The 12,052-nt window shown below is 39.2% G+C and overlaps 1 protein-coding gene across 5 annotated transcripts in view; it reads right to left on the bottom strand.

Moving 5' to 3' along the window:
- Usp37 (ubiquitin specific peptidase 37) overlaps window positions 1–12,052 on the bottom strand; it is a 94,214-nt gene that overhangs the window by 40,371 nt on the left and 41,791 nt on the right. For all 5 annotated transcript variants that reach the window (XM_021170821.1, XM_029478596.1, XM_029478595.1 and 2 more), the window contains 4 exons: window positions 10,817–10,995; window positions 10,164–10,238; window positions 3,875–3,972; window positions 2,275–2,359 (listed from right to left, as the gene is read on the bottom strand). In XM_021170821.1, the coding sequence (XP_021026480.1) occupies window positions 2,275–2,359; window positions 3,875–3,972; window positions 10,164–10,238; window positions 10,817–10,995 (437 nt within the window). The remainder of the gene's footprint in view (window positions 1–2,274; window positions 2,360–3,874; window positions 3,973–10,163; window positions 10,239–10,816; window positions 10,996–12,052) is intronic.

Below are 12,052 nucleotides of genomic sequence, written 5' to 3' on the forward strand. Positions count from 1 at the left end.
GGCTGGCCTCGAACTCAGAAATCCACCTGCCTCTGCCTCCCAAGTGCTGGGATTAAAGGCGTGCGCCACCAAGTCGGGCCAGTGTATCTTCTTCACTACTTCAGAGAAAATACTTGATGTTATAAAAAAGATGTTAAAAGTTTATGCTTGGAGGCAGAAATATTAGGGGTATTTAAAATTCTCCTATATATTTTGATTGTTTTCCAAAAAGGTTAAAGCAATTTTTATTTCCTTTAATGGTAAATTTCTGTGTCCTCACATTTCTATTATTTATTATTATTAAGTATTACTCTTTTCCAGTAGGCAGCACGTGACTTTGCTGCTATTTTGACTTGTATTCCTAACTACACCTGAGGCTGAACACCTTTTCTATAATTGCATGTTTTTCTAAATGGTCTATATTATTAAGTTTCTTTTGCCCCCAGGGTCTCACTATGCATCCCTGCCTGGCCTTTTTATGTAGACCAGGCTGGCCTTAAACTCACTGAAATTGGTCTGCCTGTGTATACAGGGCACTCAGATTGCAAATGTATACAATCACACTGGACAAATATAATATTCTTTGTCTATATCCCTGGATTATAATTTACTCTATTACTAACATCTATTTCTCTTGCTGTAAATGTCAATCTGCTTTCTTTTTAGAGTACTATTTTACTCATGTGGGGCGTTTTGTCTGGTTTTGTTGTTTTTTGGAATAGGGTTTCTTTGTGTAGTCCTAGTTGTCCTGAAACTTGCTTGTTAGACCAGGCTGACTTTGAACTCAGAGCCCCACCTGCCTCTGCCACCTAAGTTCTGGAATTTAAGGTGTTTGCCACCACACCTGGCTCCCATGTGGATCTTTAAAATACTATTTGTTGTTTGGCATTTGTTGGGGTTTTCAACAGGAGGGGTTTCAGCATTTTCATCTGAAATTATTTCTCTGCTAATTTCCTTGACTTTATTCTTTTTCCCCAGAGTATTATTGTGACAGAGAATTCCCAAACTAAGTCTCTTAGTTGTATTTACCTGTACTGTTCTGTACCATAGGACACTGTCTTACCAAATGGTTACTATTCTTTCTCTGGTCCTTTATTTTTGCAGAGGATTTGATATTACAGTTCTTAATTCATTTTTAAAAATAACATTTATCTGTGAGTATGAGTACATGTACATGTATAGCACATGTGGGGGGGGGGGGGGGAGTCAAAAGATAATGTACAGGAGTCAGTTCTCTTTATACCAGGTAGGTCCTGGGGATCAAACTAAGGTTGTAGGGCTTGGGAAAAAGTGGCCTCACCCATCAAGCCATCTTACTAGCCCTCATAATTCTTCAACTCAAGTAACCAGATACCACTGGAAAGCCTAGTTTGAATCCTTGCTCTCTACTCAAGGATACCAGGAAGAGAATTAACCATTTCAACCCAGGAAGCTTTACAAGGATGTTCTGCCCTGGCTTAAATTTGGCCTTTCTAGAAACCATGTTCTGGGATGCCTACACACACACACCGACACACACACACACACAAACTGTGTACATGCTTGGAACTTTGGAAGAGGGTGTCAGTTTTTCTGAAACTGAGCTGTAGGTGGCCGTGGGCCACCATATGGGTACTGGAAATCGACTCTGGGCCTTCTGCAGGAGCAGTGCATGTTCCTAACCACTGAGGAGTCTCTGCAGACCCCATAACCACTTTTGAGAGTCTTGCTGTGTTGTAGCCCTAGCTGGCCTGTAATTCACTTTGTAGACCAGATCAGCTTTCAATTTGTGGTACTTGTACTTCCTTCTCTGCCTCCTGGGGTTACAGGCATGCACTGTCATGCTGGCTGAAAATTAAATTTTTGAAAAATGTTTCTGATGAAAGAAATGCATGAAGCTTTAGCTTTTTAAAAAGGTAAAAAAATGTGTTAATTTTTAGAAGTAAACTTAATTACTGCATAGGAGACAAAGGCAGTTCAAAATGCTCCCAGAGACTTTAACACAACCATGCTTGAGGGGACGGAAAATACAATGGTCAAGACTCTTAATAAATGTCACTCAACATGAGTAGCATCAGTATAAATCTTTCCAGATCTCCACTTATTATTGTTGGACACATTTCAAAACAGAACTAAAATATTTCTTGAGTATTTTCCACCTAAGTGTCATGATGTTATCAGAATTGACTCTGTGTTTAAACTAGGGCATTAGCTGAGAGTATAGAGAACAGCCCATTTCATTCCTCAAGATTCTGAAGAAGGAGAGCCCTGCAGCTTCCATGCTGGAAACTGTGTAACTAACTAACTAACGCGTACCTGTCCAGGTTACTGCCGCCGGAAGAGTAGTCCTTTGACGCAGCTCTGCTCCCGTAGAATGAGGATGACTGCAGAGGTAAAAGCCCTACACAATACATGAAAGAAGACTTAATGCCTAATTTAACCACCCAAGGGCCTCTAATAAGATCACACAACTTACATTTAACTCTACTCTTAATACATGCCCATCTAAAAGATCAATACTGTCAAGAAAGTTATGAGAGCAAAGCAGTGTTCTCTGCCTGAAAGCTGTTCAAGGTAGGTCCTTTACTAGCTTCTAATACCTTCCCCCTTTTCCTTGAGCGTTTCATGTGTGCATATAATGAAGGCATCTGACTCCCACTTCCTTGCTCTCACTCTCTCACTGTTCCTGCCAACAGCCCTCATTCCCAAGAGGTGCCCTCCTGCTCTTTGTCTTTGTGTGTGGCCCACTGACTGGTTTCTACAGGTAGCTTTTTGTGTCTCATATAGCAGAAGTTCTTTTTTTTTTTCTTGTCTTTTTCCAGACAGGGTTTCTCTGTGTAGCCCTGGCTGTCCTAGAACTCAGAAAGATCTGCCTGTCTCTGTCTCCTGAAATTAAATGACTGCACCACCACTGGCCAGCCAGTCAGAAGTTAAGACTTTCTCATTTACTTCAGCAATTCCTCTGGACCATAGGTAAATAACTCAAACAATTATTGAAAGTTATAAGTAAGTTTATTTTAAAAACAATTCTTTAACATATATATAATTTCATCATTTATTAAAGATAACAGCAATTTGTATACTAATGAGATGGCTTATGTATTTACTATTTATGTTTGCTAACTGCTGGTTGGTTATAATTACTTAAAACAAACAAGTGCTATTAATATGGTCTAAGTATTAGTGTTTCAGAAATAAGGCGTATGCTTCTTCCTGTAGGAATCCAATGATAAGGAGAAACACTGATGAGCCTTAACTTAATTCCAAGTCTCTCGCTCAGTCTATGGTGCTGGTATTCTAACACTGAACTTCTACATACTGAAGTAGAGGAAAAACAAAGTAAAATCTGGATTTTGGGGGGGAGTAGGGGGCGGTTGGGAGTGGTGATGGCGGGGAGAGCAGTGCTGGAACTAAAGGTATGAGTTACCATGCCACTTACTGCTGTTTTTTGAGAGACAGTTTCATGTAGCCCCAGCTAGTATCAAACTCACTTTGTAGCTGAGGCTAGCCTGTGAACTCCTGGTTCCCCTGAGTCTACCTTCTGAGTGCTGAGATTATAGGTGTCTAACATCATTACTGGATAACAGTCCTTATTTATTTATATTCAGTGTGTGTATGTGTGCTTGTAAGTATGTAACACAGCATACATGGAAGTCAGAGGCTAACTTTCCAGAGTCAGTTTTCTCCTTCCACCACATGGGTCACTGAGATCAAATTCAGGTCTTTAGGCTTGGTGGAAAGTATTCTAACCCAATGAGCCATCTTGTCAGCCTTCTTTAAAATACTCTTGTCAATTACTGGTACAAGCTACTGACTAATGAATAAACTATTCCTGAACAATGTACAAGACATGTGCTAGTTTAATACAGTCTATCATACAAACAAAAAAAATGACACCATAGAGAAGAAAACTTACCTGATGTTCGATTTTCTTCTGCCTGTTTCAAACTCAGCTGCTTTTCTCTACTGCTGGTTAAGTATTTTCTTGAAGGGTCTGTCATAGCTTTGTTGTTCCTAGAGTTAACAATTTTAAATCAATATAGGGACTGTAAAAAGATATACTAAATTCTCAGTGAATTAAGAATTATGAAGATAGCCTTTCATTAAGTCAAGAACCAATATAAACTATGACTAGCAAATTAAGCAAAAATAAAGGAATATTTTTAGATAATTAAAGACAGCAAGATGATACAGATTTTTCTTGGCTAAAAGCAAGATCAGGAGGCTGGCCAGACAACTCACTAAATAAAAGGCTTGCCAGAAAAGCCTAATAATCTAAGTAGGATCCCAGGATCCCACAGTGAAGGTAGAGAACCAAATTTTGCAAGTTGTTCTGTGATCTCTACATGTAAGACATGATATGTGTATATGCACACACAAAGTAATAAAATTTAAAACTATTTACCTGAGACAAGAACAATTAAAGAGGGCAACTATCCAGTATTGATGCTTTGTGGTTTTAAAAAATAAACACCAAAATGTTCATGTCACATATAATTTGAAATGCTAGTTAGAAAATATAAACATTTTAACTTGTAGTGCTTAGTAAGTTTAAGTGCATGAATACAAAGTTAAGACTTTCTTCTGTGAGACAGGGCCTTTCTATGTAACCCTGGATGTCCCAGAACTAGTTCTGTAGACCAGGCTGTCCTCAAACTCACAGATCCACCTGCTTTTGCCTCAAGTGCTGGGATTAAAGGCATAAACCACCATACCCGGCTTATGATGGGTGTCTTTAATTCCAGCCTGCAGGAGGCAGAGGCAGGTGGATCTCTGTGAGTTTGAGGCCAGCCTGGCATATGAAGCAAGTTCCAGGAAAGCTATAGCTACACATAGAGAAACCCTGTCTTGAAAAGCAAAACAAAGGCACACACAGTCACAGCAAGCACAAAGTTAGGATTCTAAACCTCAATCCCTTTTATTATTTCCATGTACCTGAGGGCAGAATGTCTACGTAAATAAAATCTCCAAGTTTCGATTGAAATTGCTAATTTAGGAAAATCATCATAAATTAAGCTTGTAGCACACAATGCTGTTGCTCTGCCCATATTCCCTGACTCCATTTTTGTGTCCTCTGTTTCACATCTTCACCCTACAACCTGTCATTAAGAAATATACTAATCCTTGCACTCAGGAGGTGGAGCCAAGAAGGTCAGGAGTTCAAAGACAGCCTGGGCTACATAAGACCTTTGTGTCTCCTTCTCTCCATCCTTTAATGAGCTTGGCCCTGTAATTAATTTTCTTTTTCTAAAAGTACAAAACAGAAGTGTTTATGAGTTCTGGTCCTAAGCCCAAAAATGTCTTTCAGATTTCTAATTCCTTGAATCCTGTCACTGCTATATTACTATAGGCTTTCTTTCTAGATGGTGGAAGACACACGGTTTAATTGATATCAACTCCAGGGTCAGCCATGAGTAAGGCTATTCAAAGCTTCCCAAGCTACTTACTGACCACAGATTCATGGGAAATATCAAAGGGTCTACATGAAACTGGTTAAGCCAAGTTTAAATAAGCTGAAGTGACTATAATTTATAAGCAATGATTTTGTTGTTTGTTTTTTGAAACAGGCTCTCTCTCCCCATAGCCCCGCTGTCCCACAACTCACTATGTAGACTAGGCTGGCGTTGAACACAGAGATGTACTTGGTTCTGCCTCTTGGATGAGTGAATTAACCACTAGTAGGTACCACTAGGCCTGGCCAACAATACTTTTTAGGCTATAATTTAAAGACACTATATGGAACAACATTTTATATAGTAATAGGTAACTGCTACAAGGGATGGAAGGTAAAATGTAGCCATGTAGACTACAACAGCAACTTGCTGCTACTATGAGTATTGATCTGTTCAAGACAGAAGATGGCAGGCTCAGCTAAGACCATTGTGTGGAGTCACTGGCCCAGAGGAATGAAGGAGGTACCTTAGGATTTTAGAGCAACACCATCCTGTCTGCAACAAACAATTCAAAGTTATCTGTGAGGTAAGATATGTTACTCATTTCAGACTATGAGGCCCTCTAAGAGAATGAGCATGTGGTTACTAGCCATTAAGGGACTACGTTACCAGAGGCATCAAGAACCGGTGTTATCCCACTATAAAGTTCTAAGGTCAAAGGGGCACAGCAGCAACCTACCACACCCGGGATTAAACATATTGAACGGAAAGAGTGATAATAAACCTAGACCTGATCTGGACACTAGTACAAAATGAAAATCAACTACAACCGGAGGGAAGGACTGTGTTGAAAGACAAAGGTGAGGAGATGACTTCTAGGGAACACATCTCACCACTCACTGTGTGCACAGAGAGACACAGACTACTTACTAGCTGGCAGGAAGGACTTAGATGGATGATCAGGTGCTAAAGATTAGGAAGAAATGATATAGAGAGGAAATATATGGAGAAGTGCATATAAAAATATAGTTTCATATGCTAATTTTTATCAGAGAAATGCCTGAAATCACCCTACAAACAGCAGAGTAACTTGTCTGGCAATTCAGCCAACCTCTGTCCTTTGCTATTCTAATTTTTCTGCCAGAGATCTATTAAGACAGCTATAGTAACAGAGATAAAAATCTATAGAATGGACTTACCCTCATCAAAATTCAGCTATTGCTCCTGCTGTTGTATCCTAACTGGACAACAGCAGAAACTGGTGCTGAATTTGACTGAGCCCACTCTCATGAAAAACAATTTGTCACTTGGTTGCAAATGATTTTAACAAAATCCTTCCACCCTAGAAAAGACTATAAATGAGCCAGAGATGTCTCAGTGGGTAAAGACACTTAACACCAATCCTGATGACCTCAACTCTGAAGGCATAAATGTTGTTTGCTTTTAGGGCAAGTTTACAGTGATTTTTAAGGCAGTCCCAGGGATCTAACATTGTCTCTGAAAATATACTAAACAAACCCCTAACAGTCTATACTGGCCTACTTGGGTTGTTATAACAAAACACCACAGCCTGGCTACAACACCAATTGATTTTTCACAGTGTGTATGCTATTAGGTATAGGGTCATGGAGTCAGCAGACTCAGTTTCTGGTGACCCCTCTTCATGGCTTGTGAATGGCTGCCTTTTCACTTTGCCATCATATGGCCAGTGTGCATAGAAAGAGATCTAGACATCTATTCCTTGTCTCAGTCCTGTTGGATCAGAGCTACACCTTTAAGACCTTATTTAATCTCATCTAACTCCATAAAAGCCCTAGCTCCAAATCCAACTTTGGGATGAGGGCTTCAACAAATGAATTTGGAGATAGGGAATAACTTCTTAAAGAAAGGAAGGCATTGCGATACCTCTGAAAGCTTTATGTTCACAGAAAACCAAACTTACAACCCTGACAAGATCACCCTCAGGAATGTGGAGATGCTGACACTTACTGCTCCAGCTTCCTGTGTGATCCTTCCTCAGCCCACATCAATACTACTTCTTCTAAAGACTTTCTTCCAGGACAACTTCAAAACAGCCAGCTCTTCAGGTCCCGCCTCACAGATTGATCAAATCAGGATCTCATTTAAGCCTCAACTTTCTCAGCATACAGGAACTGGACAACAAATGCTACAGCTTGGCTTTCTTAAGAATTAACTGCGTTCCCACTTTTCTTGGGTGCCAAAAGAAAACTATACACCCAAATCAGCAGGAAGCAATTTTAAGAAAACTCTGTCCCTTTACAAAGAGGAGGGGTGGAGGAATTTTGGTCATTCATTGAATGTTGGATATGTATCATTAAAGGGGAAAGTTACAAATAGGGTCTAGGACAAGGAGGAAATGAAATAGGGGGATTCGATTTAGGGATTTTTCTCTTTCCTTTCTTTTTCTCTGTCCTTCTTTCTTATGTAAGGAAAGGGATGTTGAGAAGAAAAAGGGGGAGGATATAGGAAGAAGGAGAAATAAGAAGAGAAGAGGAGGAGGAGAAGAAAAGGGGTAGATTACTGAATCTACTCTTAAACCAAAAATAGTTTTATAGTCATAATCTTACCTTGGTTTATATCTTTGTATTTTGATGTGAAATTGAGGTTATATTTTGCTATATTGGCACAGAATTTTGTATGCTGATACATATTTAAAGGTTACACTGGTTTAGATTATTATACATCAATACAAAAATTTAAAGTTTTTTTGATACATATGACACATGTATGCTTTTAATTTTTTTTTTTTTTTTTTTGGTTTTTCGAGACAGGGTTTTAATTTTTACATGAGATATTGTTCCTATATAATCCTTAAAGTTACAATGTAAAGCATCAGTTCTTTTAAATAGCTGAGATCACAAACTTTTAGGGATGATTTAAGAAATATAAGTTAGAGGGCAGGAGAGATGGCTCAGAGGTTAAGAACATTGGCTGCTCTTCCAAAGGTCCTGAGTTCAATTCCCAGCAACCACATAGTAGCTCATAATCATCTATAATGTGAAATGGTTCCCTCCTCTGGCCTGGAGGCATACATGAAGGCAGAACACTGTATACATAATACATACATAAATCTAAGAAAGAAAAGAATGGACATACAAGTTAATAGTCAAACTCACGGTCATGTCAGATACTAGTTTAGATCAACACAGAAATATACATCCTGGGTTGAACAGATAATAGGTAGCTGAAGAAAGGCAACATTTGCTTATTCAGATTCGCTAAGAATAGAAATATGGTCTTCAAAAGCCACAGAGACTTACAGAATATGGCATTTAAAGATGTTTTTATGTTAGCCCCTAGCAGCAACCCATTTGACTTGAAAGAAGATGATGGACATTGAACAACCTCCATCTGGAGGGCTTCATATGTGGCACACTAACCACTGGGCAAAGAAACTGCCCTAACTTCATCTGCAGACAGAATGCTGTCCAGATAGGACAAACAGGTGCAGGGAAGTCAACTGTCAAGGCAGGGTAAGGAAGTCCCTCATAATTCCTGCTTCACAAAAGGTCTGTCAGATATTCTGGGCCAGAAGGCTGACGGTGATGCTCCAATATTTTAGAGAATGTTAGTGACTATCTAGGCAGTTAGTTGTCTCTGTATCCCTGTGCTTCCTGCAAACTTCTCAGGTCTCTGATGGGGTTGACGACTAGACAGTCATAGTCTTACTAAGCTTAAGTTGTTTATGATTTAAGATGTTCTAGGTCTAAGAAGATGTTTTTAGGATGGTAATACAAGTTAGGATAGAAAATGGTTTAGATGCAGAATGCTGAACTCACAAAGATAGATAAATGATAGAATACTTTAAGTTGCCAAGTATAAATGCATTAGACATTATGAATGTAACTACTACCTGTTTTCATAATTGTTTTATAATTGTTCCTACTGTATGTTATTATTATAAGAGCCCTTTTATTTAGGCAAAAAGGGAGAAATGTAATGGGTTAGTTTGATGCTGCTTGTATTTTAATGCTAAATACTGGTTCTTAAGATGTGGCTTCTTCTGACATCAAGTAGATCCTAACATACACCAAGTGATGCTATGTAAACCTTGTTCCCCAATTTAACTGGTCAATAAAAGGCTAGAGCCTGTGATTAGGCAGTGGAGGGAAGAGGTGGGACTTGGGGATTGAGTGGGGGCATTGCAGGTAGAGGGAGAATAGAGGACATGGAGAAGGAGGAGGCTGCCATGAGAGGAGATGGACCATGAGCATATGGCTTGGAGGAAACAGCAAATAACAAGGGACATTATGGCTGGGAAATATGTTTAAATAGCTCCAAACCTGCCCAGTCTAGGCTTACAGCTTATAAATAAAATACCTAGATTGTGTGTCTTTTATATGGCTACCTAGAATTATAAATTCATTTTACAGGGAGGAAGTCTAAACCAAAACAGTGGCCCAACAAAAAATATTTGTTGAGCTGGGCATAGTGATGTACATTTGTAATCTCAGCACACAGGAGGCTGATGAGCTCAAGGCCAGTACATATTTCTTAAGACCTTGTCTCAAAAACAAAAATAAGCAAGAAACTCAAAGAACAAAAGAACTATTTATTTCAAGTTCTTTAGCAGTTCTTTCTCTCAGTGCAACAAAAGTCAGACTGGAGCTGTGCAATAAAATGTTAAGAGCTAGAGCCCCCGACGAAGTCTCTGCTCTCATATCACCAAGACACTTTATAATAGGAATGATCACAAATTGAACACTGCTGCTACAAATTCTCCCTAGGAGTTTTAGCAATTGATGTAAGAAGCACTGGTCAAATGCCACAAAGGCTCTTAAAGCAACTTACGATGATGAATCATTTTCCTTAGGATAATCTTCAGTCAGCTCTGAACCAGATAACATTCTTTTCCTCTTTTCAGTGCTATAGAGAACAGATTTGTAAAAAGACTACTTTTACAAAGTCATAATTCATACCATTAAGAACAATAAACCAGGGCTGGGAAGAAAATGTGATGTAGTAAATAAAGTGCTTCACATGCAAGCACAGATCCAGATGAAGGCCGGATTTGAGGGTGTGTGACTATGAGCCCAGTGCTGGAAGGGTTCCTGGAACTTGCTAAGCTCCAAGCCAGAGACAAGCCCTATCTCAAAGCAAGGGGTAGGTAGCATTTGAGGAACGACCCCCCAAAGTTGTCTCGTGGTTTTCACACACATGTACAAATGTGCACACATATCTATACATGCACACCCACCCACATCCAGACAAAAATTAAAAACATGCTCAAAGATAGAAAGACAACAGCCTGATTCTTTACACCGTACTTAATACACGGTTTGTCTGCATGCTCAGTGCATGTCACTGACATAAACTAATGACAAACACTTGTAATTACACATGAAAAATGCATCCTATACTTGCTGCTTTCTCCTCCTTCAATTCCTCAAAATCCCAAAAGACATTTATAAACAGGTGCTGAAGGACTAATAAGTCTTTCCTACCGGTTTTCTAATAATCCTGATCTAAGAGGTGTTGATGTCAGCGTCAAAGAAGGAATAGTCCGGGTAACAGCCATTCCACCTCCGGTTACAGTCTTAATTGGTCCTCTACCAGGACTGCCAAGAACTTTTCGAAATGGAATTTCATCTTTAGTTTCTAAACTTCCTCTTTTTGAAGAGGCCTGTAAGAATAAAACGGAGACAGTTAAATCTTTGACTTAAAGGAAAACATATTTGAGACAGGATTGCATATAAACTCCACGACAACATCAAACTTGCTAAGTTTAGCAGAGGATGGCCTATCTACGTCCTAAGTACTAAGATTATAGACATGCACCACTGTATCTGGTTACTGTGACTCCAAGGGGCACATCAGGGCTTCATATGTGCTAAACAAGTCTAGAAACTGAGCTGCAAGACCAGAGCTATTTTAATTTTTTTAGAGCAACAATTTTTATGGAGAGTTAAAAAAATACAACCATGTATTTATTTCTAGTCCAGTCTCTTTGGTCTAAGACTCACTGTGTGGAAGTATTCCTCTGTGTGACACCCACCACCACCACTGAGCTTCCTGCTCAGCACCTAGGAATATATTTACAAAATATCTCCAGGAGAGTCTATGACACTGTCTATGTTACTTTGCTTTATACACCTGAGAATTTTATATTTTGTGGTGCTTGGTCTTGAACTTAGAGCAAGGTAACATTAAAAGACATAGATTAATAAGTTAGCAAGATGACACAAAAGTTAGAGCACTGGCTGCTGTTTCAGAGGACCCAGGTTCAAGCTCTAACATTCATATGGCAAAAAAAAAACACCATCTGAAACTCCAGTTCTAAGAGATAAATATGATGCTGTTTTCTGGCCTCCAAAGGCACCAAAATACACACATGACACCCAGACATAAAGGTAGGCAAAATGACCAGAGACATAAATTTTTTAAAAATTTAAACCAAAAAGCACTGCCATTAAAATATTTTATAAAGATACACAGAGGACCATCAATATTATCCTATCTCTACCCAATGACTGGCCCGTGCAGTAATGTGAACACATTTGACACGTAGAATTTGAGATGAACTTCATTCAGCCAGTGGTGTTGACAGTTATATGGTGACATTAAGAATTATGTGATTGGGCTGGTGAGATGGCTCAGTGGGTAAGAGCACCCGACTGCTCTTCCGAAGGTCCAGAGTTCAAACCCCAGCAACCACATGGTGGCTCACAACCATCCGTAAC

The sequence above is a fragment of the Mus caroli genome, chromosome 1, assembly GCF_900094665.2.
Source record: "Mus caroli chromosome 1, CAROLI_EIJ_v1.1, whole genome shotgun sequence".
In the NCBI taxonomy this organism is placed as follows: domain Eukaryota; kingdom Metazoa; phylum Chordata; class Mammalia; order Rodentia; family Muridae; genus Mus; species Mus caroli.